Source organism: Neophocaena asiaeorientalis, unplaced genomic scaffold (genome assembly GCF_003031525.2).
Source record: "Neophocaena asiaeorientalis asiaeorientalis breed wild unplaced genomic scaffold, Neophocaena_asiaeorientalis_V1.1 scaffold268, whole genome shotgun sequence".
NCBI lineage: Eukaryota > Metazoa > Chordata > Mammalia > Artiodactyla > Phocoenidae > Neophocaena > Neophocaena asiaeorientalis.
Window position 1 is genome coordinate 4,234,547 of NW_020173979.1, and position 20,275 is coordinate 4,254,821.

Consider the following 20,275-nt stretch of genomic DNA (forward strand, 5'->3'; position numbering starts at 1 on the left):
TGCTAACATATATATATGGAATCTAAGAAAAAAAAATGTCATGAAGAACCTAGGGGTAAGATGGGAATAAAGACACAGACCTACTAGAGAATGGACTTGAGGATATGGGGAAGGGGAAGCGTAAGCTGTGGCAAAGTGAGAGAGTGGCATGGACATATATACACTATCAAACGTAAAATAGATAGCTAGTGGGAAGCAGCCACACAGCACAGGGAGATCAGCTCGGTGCTTTGTGACCACCTAGAGGGGTGGGATAGGGAGGGTGGGAGGGAGGGAGACGCCAGAGGGAAGAGATATGGGAACATATGTATATGTATCACTGATTCACTTTGTTATAAAGCAGAAACTAACACACCATTGTAAAGCAATTATACTCCAATAAAGATGTTAAAAAAAAAAAAAAGAAATGTATATAGCTAGTTCCATTCTCATACGTTATCCCACTTAAAATCTGAAAAGTGTAAATTCCATACGTTCCTGAAAATCCTTTCGTATTAAGGAAATATACAGAAATAAATAAATCCTCCTTCAGTAAAGAATGAAAAATAAAGAGGAAATTGAGAAATTGAAATATAATAATCAAATAAAGCCATGGTGAAGGCAAATAAACAAATGCAAAACCACGATGAGGTCTTTGGAAAATTTTTACTGGCTAAAACGGGGCTCTGAATTTGCAGTCAGATATAGCAAAGAGGGAAACATGATTAGTTAAAAGATAGTTATAAGTTAATAAACTCTACTCAAAGATCATTATCAGCTTTTTTTGATAGTGAATCCAGAAAGAAATATTCCCTGTGAATCTTATAAAGAACTAAAACCATCAAACCAACAAAATACCCAGAAGGTTAATAAAATTAATGGATTATTAGAGGAATAGAATTGGGGGAAATAAACAAAAATACGTTGCAGTAAAATTATTAAATAAATTGATTAATGAAGCTACTTAAAATTCAACATAATACCATATTATTATATTATTTATATGGTCATATAAAATTTACTGACCTTCCTGAATTGCCATGTCCACAGTTATTCCAGAAGCTGAATGCAGAAGCTTTTGGTAATTCTGTGCATTTTGATCAAACAACTGTACAAGAAGAGTGCATGTCTTCTCATATTCACATCTGCTAACAGTGCACAACTGCTCCAACTGCTGAAACACAGTGGCGGTATCATCCAGTGGATCATCTAAATTATCTCTGCAAATATATAAGAAAAGGATTGCAGGTGACGTTAGAATGAGATGTACTTTTATTCACCACAAATAAGCTTTATTTATGTTAAATAAAAATTCTATCATGGATAAAGAAATAAAAGACATAGACTGTAAGGTAAGAAATAAAATGTCTATATTTGAAAATGTGAACCACAAGAAAGCTACTAGGACTAACAGGTGAGTGTATTTCCAAGGTGCTAGCAATACAGATCAATATATAGAATTCATTACTATATACTAACATGAACAATTGGAAATTTAAGTTTAAAAAACAGTATCTCCAAAGGCACCAGAAAACATAAAACACTAATTAAATCTTAAATATATGTAAGATCTAAAGGCTGAATAATACAAAACAGTGATGAAAGGAATCACAGAAGAGCTCTAAATAAAAGATAAACATGCTCATTGGCTAAAAGACTCAATATTGCTGAGATGTCAATTCTTCCTCCAAATTAATCTACAAATTCAATGCAATTCTAGTCAAAACTCCAGCAGGACTTTTTTTTGTAGATACTGACAAGATGATTCTAACATTTATACAGAAAAGCAAAGGAAGTAAAAGAGCCAAAACAATTTTAAAAAGGGAAAACCAAGGTGAAAATTCACACTACCTAATTTCAAAGCTTATTATAAGGCTACAGTACTCAAGGCAGGGGCTACTGGCAGAAGGAGAAAAACAGAGAGTAATGAGAAAAGAGTCCAAAAATAGAACCATCTATATGTGGTCAATTAATTTTTGAAAACAGAGTAAAGACAATGCAATGGAGAAAGGACAGTCTTTTCCACAAATGGTGTTGGGGATAACTGGTCTTTGCTATGCAAGAAGGAAAAAAAGAAAGAAAAATAACATTGAGTCTAAACCTCATATCATATACAAAAATTAACTCAAAATGGATTATGGACCTAAATTTAAATTATAAAACCTCTAGAAGAAAAAAATAAAGGATAAATTGGACTTCATTAAAATTTAAAACTCCTGCTCTTTACAAGACTCTGTTAAGGAAATGAAGAGGCAAGCAATGGACTGGGAAAAAATATTTGCAAAACACACATGATAAAAAGACTTGTGACCAGAATATACAGACCTCTCTAATCGCAAGATAAGAAAATAAACGACCCAATAAAAAAAAGGGAACATATTTGACAGGCATTTTACCAAACAGTATATACAAATAGTAAATAAGCACATAAAAAGATCCTCAACATTGTTAGTTATTAAGGGAATGCAATTTGAAACCACAATGAGGCACCACACTTATTAGAATGACTAAAATTTTTTAAAACTGACAATATCAAGTGCTGGTGAGGATGCAGAGCAACTGGATTTTTCATACACTGCCGGTGGGAATGTGAAATGATACAGCAACTTTGGAAAATAGTTTGGCAATTTCTTATAAAGTAAAATATACACTTACCAGGCAACCCAGAAATCTCACACCTAGGAATTTATCCAAGAGAAATAAAAACTTAAATTCATACAAAAATCTGTATAGGAACACTTACAGCTATTTTACTCATAAAGGCAAAAACAGAAAGAACCCAAATGTCCATCAATAGGTGAGTGGACTAATAATGTGATATATCCATAAAATGGTATACTATTCAGCAATAAAAAGTAAAGAACTACTGACACAAAATGGAAGAATCTCAAATGCATTATGCTAAGTGACAGAAGCCAGACTAAAGGGCTACATACTATATGATTTCATTTATGTAATAACATCCAAAAAAGACAAAAATCTTAGGGAACAAAACATCAATAGTTGCCAGATGCTGAGGATGGGGAAAGGTCTGACTACAAAGGAACCTAAAAAAACTTTTTGGGGTGATGGAACTATTTTATATCTTGATTGTGCTGTTAAACACAACGGCATACACTTGTCAGAACTCACAGAACTGTATACTAAAAAAGGTGAATTTTACCATAGGTAAATTATACCTCCATTTTTAAAAATTCCAAGATGCAGAAGATGAAAATACAACAAAAACATTTAGTTTTCAATACCTCACAACTATGGCAACAGATTCCAACCGAGAAGTGATAAAGGCCTTCGTGATTTCTGGTGCATAAGTGTCTAATAAGTGGGGTTCAGTTGATTTCACAAAAGGAACTGACGCTACCATCCTTTGCCAGAGAGTTAATAAATAATGAACACTGTTGGGAGCAAATTCCCAATGCTACAAAAAAATAAAGCAAACGTTATTTAAAATGACATTATGTCTTCCTAGAATAAGAAATGGAGAGGCAAAATTAGTAAACATACAGCTTAAAATAAACTTTTATTCTGATTATAACCAATGAACATTTAAAATAGCAAATTCTGTTAAATGTTTGTGAACTTCCTTCTAATCTTTCCAGGAATATTTTTTCACAGAGTTGATATCATGTGGAAAATATGGTTTTAAAACTTCCCCCCAAACTTATAAAAAGAATTTTTTCCAAAAACTAATCTGTAAAACTTTATTTTATTTCTCCACATAGATTTTACTACAGCATCTCAAATCGGTCTTTAATTATTAGATATTTAGATGGCCTCTAAATTTTTATTATTATAAAATTTGTTACAAAGAAGTTTTTTACCTAAAATCTTGCAACGAACATTTTTAGCAAAGTGCTCTAATAAATGTTTTTTAAAATCCCTACCAAATCTTACCAAGAAAGTGTTTTAAAACTATCTACAGTTTAACATCAACTATATATTTTTATTTACCTGTAGGCTAGTAATGGTAAAATTAGCAATCAATCTGATAACTTCAGGATACTCCTTCACCATAACTAATTCTCCCAGCTGGTAATTTGTCTTTAAACGAGCCAAAAATCGACAAAATTCATGATAATTACCTGGATTGGACAAACCCTAAATTATGAGACAAAAAGAAAGGCTTTTTAAAAAACTTAACAACAAAAAACCAAATGATTCCTACTGGACTTAATGTTGTCATAAATGATTAATAATAAGGAATCCAAACTAGAGGCTTTGGAGGAAACTTTGACCATGATGACTAAGTCATGTTTGGGAACCCCTATATTACCCAAAAAAAACTTGCATGAGAGACAGAAAAGAGACAGAAAAGGGTGGAGAGAGAGGGAGAGAGAGTGTGTATCTTGTGACTTAAATAGAAGTCAATACAAGACCTGAAAAATATTTAAGATGGAAAATAAGAGTGGGCTCTTGAAATCCTGGAAAAGAGCAATACCACTAGACTTACATTAAATGTGTACCCACAAATAACAGAAACATCTTTTAATTCAACAAATATTTATTGAGTACCTAGAGGCATTATGTCCTCAAGCAAGTCCTTGTCTCTTAAGACATTCAAATAAACTGCTGCAATGTAGAGCAGAAAATTTAACAAAAGTACTACAAGAAACAGAGGTAACTTCGTGGGGAGGACAGCTTAAAAGGGAAGACCAAGAAAGGTGCCCCCAGTGAGCTCCTCGAAGATAGGACATGTATGTTATTATCTTTATAGTTTGAGAACTCTGTACTATAGCTGGCATGAAACAGAATTCAAGTATCTTTCAGTATCTGTTTAATAGTGAAAGAGTTTGTAAAAACTTTCAACCCATGAAAAAATATAACATAGTTTCTAATTATTAAGGACTAATTTAAAAATATATTTTGTATTCATGGGTCTTTTAATACATATTTATAATTCTAAAATCTATATAATATTCAAATTAACTTTTAGAGCCATAAACCATCAACATGAGGATACTGGAAAATCAATTAAGAGAATTATCTGATATTAGCATATTATCTTCCACATATTGACTGATGATAGTGAGCTGAACAACTAAAAATTTTAAAGTATCGATATATTGGTAAAAATCCCATTTATCAGCAAAACACATAAATTTCACAGTTATGCCAACAGTGAAAAGATAAAACTAATGCACAACACATAAAATACCACTTAATCTGCAAAAACAACTGTTCTTTATAGAGTAAGCATTTTTTTATGTATAGATATTATATGTCCCCCCTAAGTTATTAATAACCAAGAGACTTAGATAAACCTCCTTAAATCATCATTTAACCTTTTAATATTTGTACTTTCATTACAGATATTTTAAACCAAAAGTGAAACAAATTTTATCTAGGCATCCAAAATCACTAATTTATAATGGCTGTGCAATTCTCTGAAATGAACACTGCCACTGAAGATTTGCAGTTAACATAGAGAGTAGATTTAAAAATCTACAAATTTTTATTGTCCACAAGAGGGCAAAAAAGATATTCATAATTTAAAGCCACTTATTCCAATATTAACATCCAGATTTATACTGTCTTCTAGTTTAGAAGGTAGATATGACTGAATTAATCACTTCAGTAATTTAAGAAATGCAAGGAAAGTACAATGGTAGAAAGCAGAAGCATAATAAGGTATACAACCTCTATTCATATTTACCTAAAAGAACAGGAAAAATAAAAAGAACAACGTAGCAGTCAGTCAGGAAAACATTCATTTTTCAAAGCTGCCCATTTATACTACAAATGAGATCCAAGAAAGTAGAATATGATACTTATTTTCTTCCAGAATCGTAATAAAGTCATAAGTTTATTATGCACCTTTCAGCAGAAAAACTGTATTTAAATATGGTAAATATTAATTAAATTACTTCAAAAATACCTGAGGGTTTTCAAGTATCCTTTTTACTCCCTTGATTAAATTACCAAGGTACTTGGCACGTTCAGGACTGCTAAATAAGGACCTTCTTGTAGAAGCAAACTGAACTAAACATGAAAGTGCCTAAAAACAGGAACAACAAAATTCATTTCAACTTTAAAATTAATGTAAGGCCACATGTAAGGAACACTATTCTTTACATTTAAATTTTTTTAATTTTAATGATAAAATAGTGTTATAGATTCCAAAAACAATGAAAGCTAAACATCATCAATAATTACCACCACCCAAAACCCGTCAATCCCACCACTAGAATTCCTATTTCTGTGTAAAATTCCTCTAATATTTTTGTATATATTAAATACACCAGAGCAGAGCCGGGACCTGCATACACTCAAAGGCTCCCAATTGCTTTTGATGCCTAATCTGTTTGTAAACCAACGAACCAGGTGTTTCACCAAAAAGAAAATATGGTTTTGTTGTAGAATACATTTGGGAACTACTGTACAATATGCACTGTGGTATCCTGCAAGTGGGAAAAAAATCTTTAACTTTACTTAATTCAGCATGTCCCAAATTTATCTGGTGATAAAACATCTTGCCCACACCATTTATTAGTATCTTGAGGAACAATTTGGAAAATGCTGCTGAAAAAGTCAGATACCCTATAAAAATTCCTGCAAAGTGTCTGCGGCCTAGTTATCTTTCTGAAGTTAATACTTTATCAGTCAATTTCACTTCTCGGGTTCTTAATTCTACTACTGGAACCCACTGAAGCCTGTTTGTTCATTAAGTGAGAGGCCCAAAACTGGCAACTTTCAGGCCAAACTGGCCCACATATGTAAACTTGCCCACTTTAAAAAAAAAAAAAAAAAAAAAGAATTATTTGTCAATATTTAAATATTCCAGTTAGGAGATTTCACACAAACTGTCTGGCTCTCTTGGCAAGGGTGAGAATAGGGACAAAAATCAGAGGATAGTCTTTTTAGATGTTACTCTGTTTGCCACAGTCCTTAATGTTAAAAACAAAAACCAAGCAAACAACCCAAAAAACAAAACTCCCTTCTGATGTGTAGAAGGTTCAGGAACCACTAGCGTAATAAAAATATCCAGGGGTTTGGGGCCAAAACCACCTGGGTTTGAATCTCAACTCCAAAATTTAGTTCACTGCCCTGAAGGAAGTCACCTAGGCCATTCTGGATCTGTTTCCTTGTCTACATAGTGAAGGTAACAATACTTACCTTGCAGGGCCACTGTGAGGATGAAGTGACATAAGCATCATAGGATAGGGCATGCCCAATAAATGTCAGTTACATTCTCTTAAAGCAGTTGCTTTCCAATCTACTTTTAAGCACCAGTAGCTTGTTTGTTTTATCCCAAAACATAACTGTACTTTCTGAAACCATGGTTTTTAAACAACTAAAAACAAGACTATTCTGGTTAAAAGACAGAGGCTGAAGTTCTGTGGCACCACCTGGAAACATGAGTGTCCTGTGAAACCCAGTTTAAAAACCACCACCTTAAAACCCTCGATTTGAGAGCAAACATGTTTTCTAAGAAAGGGAGGGAGTATTTTTGTGAACCTATTCCTCCCTCCTAGGTGATAACACATCTAAACAAACATACTGCTGATATGTACTTTAAATATGGAACATCTTTTTTCAGGAAATGGCAATATAAGAATTCCCCAACTTCACTTCTACAAGCTTAGATATTAAGCTAACAACTTTCTTTTTTTTTTCAATCTTGCCTGGTCTCTGTTTTAGATTCCACAAAGATGGGATACAGAGTCTCAAAGTTCCATACTATAACCAAAGAGTTTCAAGAATCTTTTAGCACACAACAGAATCTGATTCAAAAAATAAATGAACAGCTGGAGTGATGAGCACAAAATCAAGTGAGCAGATCCCCTTTGTTTCTCATTTGGAGATATCTGATGGGGGCCACATGGCAAGCCTGACATGGAGCCAAGCAAAGTGGAGAAAGAGTTAGAGAGGTTAAGAAAAGGGAAGGTAACAGGTGGGGTGGCAAACTACTGGACTGAGGCCCAGAAGAAGAGCTGGGGGGGACTGAGTAGGAAAAAAGATACTTAGAGGTTGATAGGTTGTCTTGGCTACAGGCAGGAACAAAATCACCAGTTACGGGTTTTGGGCTCACCAGTGAAATGACGGGAACTATGGACTATAAATAGAAACTGACAAATAGCTTACGTAATATAAATCCCAGATGATGTAAGAATCTCTTATGAGAGGTAAACCTAATCAAGAATATAAATAAATATGTACCACCCTTAGATAAATATCACAGGTACTTTTTAATGAAATAATGAATGAGTTTTACTTACTAACTGAGATAGGAGTGGTGGAAGTGAATGATACAAATTAAAGAAAAGATCCAATGTTTCTGGTTCCAGGAAAACTGGAAAAAAAAAAAAATTCTAACACCATTACTTTCAATTCAGTGATCTTCACATAGTAAGACATTATCATACAAACCAAGAACTCCAAGACCTCTGCATGTGGCCAATCTTTCCTTGCAGTTAGGCTTAATTCCTTTTTAATTCCTAGCTATTTTCCTTTGAAATATGGAATAATACAAAGATAAAAATTAATTAGCTAAGATGTTCCTTATTTCCATGTAGCACCTACAGTTCCTATTGAGAGAACCTTCTCACTATTTTCATTTATATTAAGGTAATAAAAACATTTAAAAATTCAAATAGTATAAAAAAGTAAATAGTACTAAAAAGTATATAGTAAAAAACAGCTGTACCCTACTCCATTCCAACTGCCTTTCAACTCTTAGCTATATTTAAATACATGTTTCCAAATTACATGCTGTATTACATGTCTTTGACTATTTTATTTTAGGTCTCAAATGACCTTGTTACGGTACACTCTCCCCTCTACTCCCACCACTCTTTCTACAATCCATCCTCTCTCAAAAATCCATCCACTGTTATAACAATTTGGAATTAAATCAATTCTAAGTGTTTACTTTATTATGACTAGGTAAATAATGTTAACCGCTAAGCCAAGTATACTATGATTATATCACATTTCCAATACTCCCTGGATTTAATCACAGCATCTTTTCTGTGCTTAGTTGTGTAGATCGATATCTGTCATTAATTCTTTCCAAATGTTCTGACAGATTTGCAAAATGTTCTTCATGCCATTTTCCACCTGGTCAATAGCATCAAATAACCTATCACTTCCATTTTCCTACCCCTTCCTCCTGGAGCCTTCTTCAACTTAGAGTGGCTGTTCCAAAATGTGTTACATAATTATCTCCTTTTTATGTCTGCTGATTGTCATCTTGTGTTAAAGCTTTCTTCAACTCCATATCCTCCATTTTCTTGCTTGTATATCAAGTAGTTTCATAACAACAAGTACGTAAGGGCTAAATTTCAGAACGATTTACATGTCTAAAAATATCTTTATTCTCTTATACTTGGTAATTTCAGTCTAGTTTGAAAATTATTTTCACTCAGAAGTCTGAGGATATTACTCCATTGTCCTCTAGCTTCCAGTACTACTGTTGAGAAATCTAATACCATTCTTTTTTTTTTTTTTGTGGTACGCGGGCCTCTCACTGTTGTGGCCTCTCCCGTTGCGGAGCACAGGCTCCAGACGCGCAGGCTCAGCAGCCATGGCTCACGGGACCAGCCGCTCCGTGGCATGTGGGATCTTCCCGGACCAGGGCACGAACCCGTGGCCCCTGCATCGGCAGGCGGACTCTCAACCACCGCGCCACCAGGGAAGCCCTCTAATACCATTCTTGATCCCAATCCTTTGTAGGTGACTTTCTTTCCGGTAGATTTTAGGTTCTCTTTGTCCTTGTTATTCTGAAATGTCATGATTATGAAGCTTAGTGTATTTTTTTTCATTTATTATGTTGGGTACTTATGGGATCTTTCAATGTGAAAATTTATGTATCTCATTGCTGAGAATTTTTTTTTGGTATTGTTTGCAAATTGCCTTCTGTTTTTTCCTGTCCTTTCTTGAACTCCTAAGAGCCAGATGTCAAGCTTCCTAGTTTCATGCTTTAATATTCTTGCATTTTTTTCTATCAAATCTCTTCTTGCTTTTTTTGTTCTACTTTCTGGGATATTTCCTTAGCTTTATCTTCCAATTCCTTTACTGAATGTTTTATTTGGGCAACTTGTATATCTGGAACACTGTCTTAACTTCCGTTTTTGAAACAATATCCTATTCATGTTTCAGGAATGCATTACCTTTTCTTAACTGAGGATAGCAATTAAACCTTTTTGAAATTTACTTCGACTCTTCACTTTGTCTCTGTTTCTACTAACTCTCCCTTTTTAAAAAAAGATTTCTTGAGATAATTAGATTTATATGCAGTTGCAAGAAATAATACAGAGAAATCCCATGTATTGTTTACCCCATTTCCCCAAATGGTAAGTTCTTGCAAAACTAAAGCACAATATCACAATCAAGAAGGCACACTGATAAAATCCAATCCACCAATCTTATTTGGCTTTCCCAGTTTTACATGTACTCGTGTGTGTGTGTGTGTGTATGTGTATTTAGTCTGTGCAATTTTTACTACATGTGTTGGTTCATGCATTCATCACTACTATCAAGATACAAAGTCCCTTTTAATTCTTTTAGTCTCTGACTTCCATATTAGAAGTTTTCACCAAATGTATGGTGTTTCTCTACTATATCTGATACCCCTGAATGAGAAACCTCTCCAGTTTAATTTCTCAAGAGAAAAAAGCTCTGGTCTTGGGAATCTAGAGGGAAGTACACATAGGGAAGGAAGGGAAAAGGGCAGTCACAGAGCTGCACAGAGGTGGCACAGAAGATCCCGGGGGTGTCTGTGCAGAACATAGACTTTTTACCAAGTCCTTTCAGCCCAATTCCCTACCTCTGACTTCAATAGGAAAGCCCTATTGCCATCATCTTTCTGGGATGTGTGAGAGCAAGTTGAGTTTGCTCTTTTTTGGTGTCCTTCTCTGTAACAAAGTAAATTGCAATTCTGCTCTGCTAAATTAGCTACTCTAATTCATTCTCTTTATAACTTTGAAAAATATGTTGATATCTCCTGCCAAGTGTTATATCCTCTCCTACTGTTTATCTGAAAATTTCAAAACAGAGCTCTTCATTTCCCCACCTAAACTTGTCATCCTCCAACTCTAGAGTTGTCTTTTCTTTTTTCCAAAATCAAAATACAGAGGTTACTATGATATGAACTGAGGAAAACAGATTTCAACATTGGGTATCAGCAGCTACCTTAGGTTACAAATTTTTTTGAACTTTTTGATTGCCAGGTAAAAAACAGAGATAATTGCACATAAAGCAACTATACTGCTAATCCTGTGTATTTTATGTTGACCATTCCTTACACTAAACTTTTTTCTTACTTGTTCTCCAAGTTGTTGGAATCTGTACTGTGCAAAGATCATCTGCAGATTCATCTGCTGAACTGCCAATGAAGTCAAAGTTAAGGCAGTTGAGGACCAGTTTCAAGACTTGCATTACTAGGTTTTGTTGACCTTGATCCTGAAGGTTTAAAGGCTTGGCCAACACCTGAAAGAGGTTCAGAGTCAAATGAAACATTATGACATATGTCAATTAAAAGAATTTTAGTCAACTAATTTAAATAATTCTTCAGTTCCAAATTAAAATTAGTTAAAAAAAAAAGAATTTGCATAGTTATGTTGTATATATCAGGAAAAAACTGTAATAGCACTATCAACAAAAATCTACAATAATAGATTAAATTTTCAAATTTAATCTTGTAAAATGGGGTTAAAACCTTTCATATTTAACTGCATACTGGAGATCACCTTCTAAAGTTGTAGGAAGTAACTTTAGGACAAATACTTTACACAGCACAAATGTATAAATGTACAGGATTCGTTAGCTCAAAGGAGCAATTGGAACAAGCTGAAAATATAATATTCTTCAAGAAAAAGTAGGGGAGCTTCATGCATAAATGATACACATTCAGCTAACAAAGGTTCTCAGAGCTGTCTGAATGTGGGAGGACGCTCACAAGCTCCTGGAGAACAATCCCGACCCCCTCAAAATGTTCATTCTGACACAACCAGAACAGATTATATCTCCTAGAGATACAATGTGAAATATTTGTGGAGGAAATGATAAGAAGCTTGGGATTCTGCTTCAAGAAAAACACAGAAAGAAATAAAGTGGTTAGTTAAGGATAGAGATGAAACAAGATTGGTCACGAGTTGTTAATGCTTATCTGGTTGCTGGGTCTAAGGGAGTTTATTATACTATTCGATCTTCTTGTATATATGTTAAAATTTTTCATACTAAAAGAAAAATTTTTCAATAGAGGAACTTTCAGTCTGGCCTAGTGTGGCAGTTACCATGTTACTATATCACAGAATTTAAATAAGTAGAAACTAGTGATTAGTGGAACATACTTTGGGAAATGCTCTACTACACCAATTAACAAGCTTGAGTAGAATGAGGGAGTCCCTATATTACAAGAGAACACAATATAATTATGAATCATACTATGAACATACTAATGTTCAATAGGGCACTAAGTAGCAAATGGGAAAATATTATTTCCTAAAGAAATTATTAAAGTCAACTATCTTGGCTCAACTCTGAAAAAATATTGAGAAATGATGAATTAGGAAAACTTGCCGTCATTTCATTGTTCATCTGCACCCCATTAAAATATGGGCAGGGCAATACAGAAACTAAGTCTCAAATAGCTTCTGTAATAAGTAATCTACGGTAGGAAGATAATGAAACTACTGTCTAAAGACAAGTTACTAAATTCCCTTTGGATCTTACTTTATTATATCCCGACTAAATAAAAGTGAATTTTTTGGAACCGCTTATAGATTTGTGCAAATTAATTTGTACTTAAATTAAACGGGCACAGGGGAATTCATCTGAAATTCTTCTGAAACAGGATGCTGAATTATTAAGTAACTTACCTCTTTTAGAAGAGAGCATGCTAGCACTAAAATGTCTTTAAGAGAAGTGTCACGAAATGAGGTAGCTATTTTCCTGTGTTTTGCTGAAGGTCTAGAATAATCAACCTAAAAAGTTCAAGATGAATTTATTTAACCAGACTTGCCAAACAGCAAAGCAAAAATTTACTATGTAAGAAAAGGAATGAAAATAATGATTAAAGAATCATAAAGTATAGAGCTAAAAGAGCTTTTAAAAATCTACTAGTATAAGTGATTTGTTTAAGGTTACTCAAAGAGCTAATAATGGCAGAGCCACGACTAGAACCCAAGTTTCTGTATTGTTTTAATTCAGTGCTCTCTCTACAAACTATACTGATGCCAAAATTGAAAAGCAGAATTGATCATACTTTCAGAGGCAATATAAACACAGATTAGAAAATAATAGATACTATCAACTCCTGAGTCATGTATCATATTTCACATTAGGCAAGTAACAGCTTCCCTGTTCCTCAGGCTCCACCTATGAAATGGGAAATCTCTGACATAATCCTCAAATTCTAACATTCTGTGAATCAGCAAACTGAACCAGTTACAGAAAGATTCTTCTATATGAAAGTGACATTTCTATATATATCAGATATGTCACTGATTCATGTATTTTGATATTCTAAAAAAAAAAACCAAGGCATAAATTATAAATAATCAGAAATTTGATTTACTACATAACAGTATATTCCCCCTGAATATTTTATTAGTTAATAAAAAATAATTTTTAAGAATAAGTTTACTAAGACTAGTTCTTGAGCCTCTAATCTAAAATATAATATGGCAAAAACTATACTATTAGTACCATTAATATTTCCATTTATCACTAGGAAACAGCAAACAAAGCTGAAATCTGATACCCAAACAATTATTAATACCACAGGCTACAGTGGCTATAGCATTCATTTTGGTATCTGAAAGATGAAAATAAACCATTTTCCTTCCTGATATTTATAGATTTGAAAAAAGTAGTGAGATCAAAATTGATTATCTGACACTTCCTAAGCTCCATCATATTATACTTAAATACCACATTTACTTATAGAAACATGAAACATAACAGAAGTCCAAAGTGATTACAGAAAGCAGTTACTGGAATCTCTACCCACTCTGTAAGATTCAAGTTAGCATTTCCAGCATTTCCCCCTTCTTTTAAATCAAACGTCCATCTCTCTCTCCTTCAATTGGTCTGTCTCTTCAGTTTCCCTCAATATATAAAAATTTCTCCTTAATACAAATTAATAATAGCATACAGCATTATAATCTCAACTTATGTACTCTTCACATATTATTTCACTAAATCCTCAAAACAAACCTGTGAGATATATATTATTCTCTTTTCACATACAAGAAAATTAAAGCTCACAGGCACACCATATCTATAACACTGAGGGAAGAACCTTGGGTTTACTGAGTACTTGTATGTACTAGGACCTGTGCTAGTAACTTATCTAATCTTAATAAGACCCAAGGAAAGTGTCATGATTGCTTTACAGATAGTGATATGTAAGTTTAAAGACATTAAGAAGTTTGGACAAAGCAGCAGGCAATAGAGCTAAAACACAAATCCAGGTCTTATTTCAGAGTTATCTTCAAGGCATACATGCTCATTCTACTTGGGTTATTTATTTAGATATCCAAATTTTTTGATAAGAGGGATTATGCATCCATTTTCTACTGCATAACTATGTCTCTACCATGTAGGCAAAGAATATTTTACTTCTTGATGATTATATTTTGAATATACTGCAGGAATACTAGACTTAGCTTCTACAAAAGCATGGTAACATATAATTCTAAATTTTTAAGAAACCTCAAGTTTAGATCTTTTTCTTAGAAGATACATCCTGTTATTGACCCTACATGAATTTACCTGGCTCACATTTGACAACTGTATTTGATTTTCATTATGCATTGTAGATCTCCCTATTGCCTGTTTCAGAAGTACTTAAGAAATGCTAGTTGAAGTTGTTAATGCTCTAAAATTAGGCTAACTAAAATGTCTCCACAGAAGCCATGTATTTTTTACCATACAAAGTCAAAATCACACTTCAGAGCTTGAAGCTTTCTTCAAAAGGTACCTAGTTCTACACAAGATAAGCGTGGAACATCTTGTGACAGAAAGTAAGAAAATGTTCAAAGGATGGTGAATAAATGTCAAATGAACAGAGATGCTAGCCTGAAAGGGTTCCTAATGGCCAAATTTGGGAAAATTTGGGCACCAAAATATAATGTAAGTAACAAACTATAACCTATTAAACAAAGTTAGAAACCAGGAATCCAAACTGATAGAAATAATAAATGAATAAATTAAAAGTTTAATGAGGAATAAGGTATTTTCAGAGTCTTAAACTACCTGCCCACAAAATACTCATTATTTACAAAGGGGAAAAGAATAAATGTACAATTGGAGAAGCCTGGTAGAGACCATCTTAGTCAAGTGACCAAAGTGAACATCATTAGTGATGTAACAAATCAAATCATGTGCTTCCTGAGATGAGACAACGAGAAAACCACAGATCAGCACATCAGCCCACCTGCAGCACTCAGAGCCAGACCTCTCAGCCAGCTGGGCCGGGACCAGCCCCAACAACCAGTACGCCTGCAGCAATCTTGGCCCAACCACAACAGGAGGGCACACACAGCCCACACAAAGGAGGAGGAGCACCTGGAGCACCCGGCTCTGGTGACCAGGGAGAGGGTACCACCGGGCCCCACAGAACCCCTTTTACGTTAAGACCACTGTTTGAAGACCAGGAGATGTAGCTGATACTCCTACTACATAGAAACAAACACAGAGACTCAGACACAATGAGGAGGCAAAGGAATACCTTCCAATTGAAAGAATCAGACAAAACCCCAGGAAAGGAACTAAACAAAATGGAGATAAGCAACTTACCAGATAAAGCGTTCAAAGTAAGTGATAAAGATGCTCACCAAAATCGGGAGACAAATGGATGAACTCAGTGAGAACTTCAACAAAGAAATAGAAAATATAAAAAAGAACCAATAAGAACTGAAGAATACAATAACTGAAATGAAAAATATACTAGAGGGAATCAACAGCAGACTAGAGGAAGCAAAGGAATGGATCAGCAATCTGGAAGACAGGGTAGTTGAAATAACCCAATTGGAACTGCAAAAAGAAAAAAGTTTTTAAAAAATGAGGATAGCTTAAGGGACCTCTAAGACAACAACAAGCATACTAACAGTTGCATTATTATAGGGGTCCCAGAAGGAGAAGAGAGAAAGAAAAGAGCACAGAATGTATTTGAAGCCATAATTGCTGAAAACTTCCCTACCCTCAGTATCAAAAAAAAATCTGAATAAAAAACAGGCAGAGGACCTGAATAGACATTTTTCTAAGGAAAACACACGGAAGGCCAACAGACATATGAAAAAATGTTCAATATCACTAATCCTCAAGGAAATTCAAATCAAAACCACAGTGAGATATCACCTCATGTCTTTCAGAATGGCTATTATTAAATAGACAACAAATAAGTATTGGCAAGGACCTGGCAAAAAGGGAACCCTTGTGCACTGTTGGTGGGAATGTAAATTAGTATGGCTGCTATGGAAAATAGTATGGAAGGTCCTCAAAAAATTAAAAATATTGGGTTGGGCAAAAAGTTTGTTTGGGTTTTTCCATAAGATTTTTTTTTTTTTTGGGCAAAAAGTTCGTTTGGGTTTTTTCCGTGGAAAAACCCAAACGAACTTTTTGGAGAACCCAATAGCACTACCATATGATCCAGCAATTCCACTTCTGGGTATTTACCCAAAGAAAACAAAAACACTAATTCAAAAAGATATATGCACCCCTATGTTCACTGCAACATCAATTACAATAGCCAAGATATGGAAGCTACCTAAGTGTCTATCAATAGATCAATGAATAGAGTATGTAGTATAAATACACACAATGGAATTACTCAGTCATTAAAAAAGAATGAAATCATGCTGTCTGCAATAACATGGGTGGACCTAGAAGGTATTATGCTAAGTGAAGTAAGTCAGATAGAGAAAGACAAATACCATCTGATTTCACTTATACGTGGAATCTAGAAAACAAAACAGAAAGACTCACGGATACAGAGAACAAACTGGTGGTTGCCAGAGAGGAGGGGGATGGGGGCTGGATGAAATAGGTGAAGAAGATTAATAGGTACAAACTTCCAGTTATAAAATAAATAAGTCTCGGGGATATAATGTACAGCATGAGGAATATAGTCAATAATATTTTAATAACTTTGGTGACAGGTGGTTACTAGACTTATGTGGTGATCAATTCATATATATATACATATATATATATATGTATAAATGTCAAATCATTATGTTATACACCTGAAACTAATATTGTACGCCAACTGTACTTCAATTTTAAAAAAAGATGATAAAAGTTCTTAAATATAAACAATAAATTCCCCTTTATTATAACATTATTCCATGTAAAACCCAACTTCTGCTTTTGTCCTGTTTAGAACCATGTTAAATACAAAAATGAACAGGAGCGGGTGACGATGTGCTCAGCTGCTGAGTTCATAAAGGTGTTGGTGGGGGGTAAGCATAGCTTCTGCAAACTCTCCTTGTATGGGTGAAACCCATGCTAACAAGTAGCAAAGTGCCAAGTATCCTGTTCTTTGTTGAGTCAGGCTGTGTATCCATTATTGAGAATCAATTTACCAAACTGCTAAACTGCTTGTCTTTTTTGTGTAAGCAAATAAAGGCTTGTTCCACTTTTGCGTATAATTTATTTTTATGATTAGTATATTACTATATATACAGAGGATAAAAGGACGATCCTCCAATTGCCATGGAGAGAGGACCATGTCTAATTTCCTGTTCTTTGTAGTACTTTATATTGTTACTGTCATTTTCAGTAACAGTAAAAGTGTTCCAATACTTGATTATCCCACTAATAAAATAGACACCCCCCCCCCCCAAAAAAAAAGACTTGCTTATTCAGAGTTCTAAGCCACACAAAGATTTTACATCAAAGAAATGACATTACCTAGCAAACTTCATGTCACCATTAGATGGAAAGGCTTACCAGGTTCATTTCCTGAGTCAATTCTGAGAGGATTATTACTCCTATTATGCAGTGTTCCACAGTACCCTTTGGAGAAAAAAACAAGTTTAGCCTAAATGGAGACAAATGATTGGTTCTTAATGTGTAAACCAGGTAACATTTACAAGTAATTAACTACTGAAACATCACATTTTCTTAAAATAGATCTATTAAAATATATAGAAAAATCACTATGAGGTCCACAAATAATGTCAAGCTCATTTTTTTGAAGGATAAATTTAGGTATAGAGTTGAATGGGAAAAAAGCTCACCTACCTTAGAACTACATGATACTCTCTATAAAATGTTTTCAGCATGTAGGACTTACAATAAACTAAACCTCAAAATACAGGAGTGTAGTTTAATCCTTTTCATAAGGCCATGAATAAGAAAGAACAAAAAACAATTTTTAGCTCTGTAAATTTGCTTGAAGATAGATGCATTCAGTAAATAATTAATAACTTAGGAACTAATTTAAATCCCTCAACCTAATACCAGATAAGATCACTTATGCCCTTTTAATATTATTTAATAGTGCACGTATATGCATTTACTAAGGATCTATAATGAAGGCTTGTGAACTGCCCAATGCACTGAGTAAATACATGACTATCAATACAGTACGATGTTTTAATGTAATCAGCTTCCAATTTAATCTCAATAACTTCCTTCAAATCAAAATTCAGATTTTATACACACATCACTAACAAATTACTCAACTGCAAAATCACATTGGAAGTATGAAAATAAAAAAATATAACATCCAATTATAGTATAATAATTTTAAAAAAGCAGTACAGATGATACACTTTTCAAGCCTTAATTTTATAGCTGGTCATTCCTTCTAACTATCACAGAATTTCACTAACACTGGGTCACTAGGTATAATTAAATTCAAATTATCTCAGAATAAAAAAATAAAAGAAACATCCATAATTTTTGCTTTTTTTTTTTTGATTGCACTGGGTCTTTGTTGCTGTGCACGGGCTTTCTCTAGCTGTGCCGGGCGGGGGCTACTCTTCGTTGTGGTGCGCGGGCTTTTCATTGCGGTGGCTTCTCTGGTTGTGGAGCATGGGCCCTAGGCGCGCGGGCTTCAGTAGTTGCGGCACGTGGGCTCGGTAGTTGCAGCACGTGGACTCTAGAGCACAGGCTCAGTAGTTGTGGTGCACGGGCTTAGTTGCTCCGTGGCATGTGGGATCTTCCCGGACCAGGGATCGAACCCGTATCCCCTGCATTGGCAGGCGGATTCTTAATCACTGCCCCACCAGGGAAGTCCAATTTTTGCATTTTAATTCTTTATGGCCCTTTAGGACAATCGGAACTCTATGATAAACTACAGATTTCACATTACTGAAGCATCCATCTTCTGTGTAAACCAGGCCAATGCTCCTTAACATGTCGTTCCCTGACCAACTGTTAGTCCATGAATCTGCTGGTAGTCTGCAAATTCGATTCTAATCTGAGAATGGTTTGATACTGGTCCATGACAAAAGAGTTTGCACCAAAATATAAAACAGATAAGTCACTAAGTACACTGTTCAGTTCAGCTGGCATATTTTTCATAGCAAGTCTCTCTCGATGACGGAAGCACCACGTTGATTTACATTCTGACATAAACCCCTTATCTTGCTGTGAACCAGCAATCTGAATAGCACTGTCCTAGATGACAGTAGTATCTCCTGGGTAGGTATGTAGAAAGGAGGCGTGTAAATGTTAGAAGTATGACAGCAATAAGGTTACAATAACAGAGAAAAGAAGATATACAAAATTTCAGGCCATTAAAAATTTAACAAATTTAAAATAATTTTTAGTACAAAATTCACAGAAGCTGTTATTAACCAAAGGAACCATGCGGTACTATTTTAGAGTACTAAAACACTAAGTCAGTTGTCTTTCTCATGACTGAAGGTTAGGTTAAGTCATATACCCAGAAAGCAAGTGCTTTTTTTGTGATACTGTAATAAACTTTGAAGAGAAAACATTTTCTGTTTCTTCTGGTCTTCCAAAACTGACAAAAGCACACTAAAGCCCAACTTAAGCTCAACTTATCAGTCATTGAAAAGGGAGCTTGAGAAATGTTAGCCAACAAGAATGATTTCATTTCATTCAGTTTTCAACCTTGATTTTATTTTAAAAGAACTCTGAAGTCTATTCTTGTTTACAGTGAGTGTGTGTGTGGATTCTTGATGAGCTGTGTACAATCTTAGTAAAGGACAAGAGAGGGGTGCTATTGTGTTAGTCAAAATTATATGCACAACTATAAAGTGAGAAACTCATGTGTCACTGAATAAATTATCCCTCTGTCCCACAGCAGATCTCCTCAGGGCTAAAAATACACTTATTCTTGTGATATTTTAGATAATCAAATATTTGTTAACCAGGA

The 20,275-nt window shown here is 34.4% G+C and overlaps 1 protein-coding gene across 2 annotated transcripts in view; it reads right to left on the minus strand.

Moving 5' to 3' along the window:
- RANBP17 (RAN binding protein 17) overlaps positions 1–20,275 on the minus strand; it is a 312,232-nt gene that overhangs the window by 268,133 nt on the left and 23,824 nt on the right. Inside the window, exons 5-12 of one of the 2 annotated variants that reach the window (XM_024753433.1) lie at positions 17,875–17,940; positions 12,798–12,902; positions 11,241–11,406; positions 8,196–8,269; positions 5,855–5,974; positions 3,931–4,077; positions 3,225–3,397; positions 1,006–1,199 (exon numbers count right to left, since the gene is read on the minus strand). In XM_024753433.1, the coding sequence (XP_024609201.1) occupies positions 1,006–1,199; positions 3,225–3,397; positions 3,931–4,077; positions 5,855–5,974; positions 8,196–8,269; positions 11,241–11,406; positions 12,798–12,902; positions 17,875–17,940 (1,045 nt within the window). The remainder of the gene's footprint in view (positions 1–1,005; positions 1,200–3,224; positions 3,398–3,930; positions 4,078–5,854; positions 5,975–8,195; positions 8,270–11,240; positions 11,407–12,797; positions 12,903–17,874; positions 17,941–20,275) is intronic. The other variant, XM_024753434.1, reaches the window with a different exon arrangement.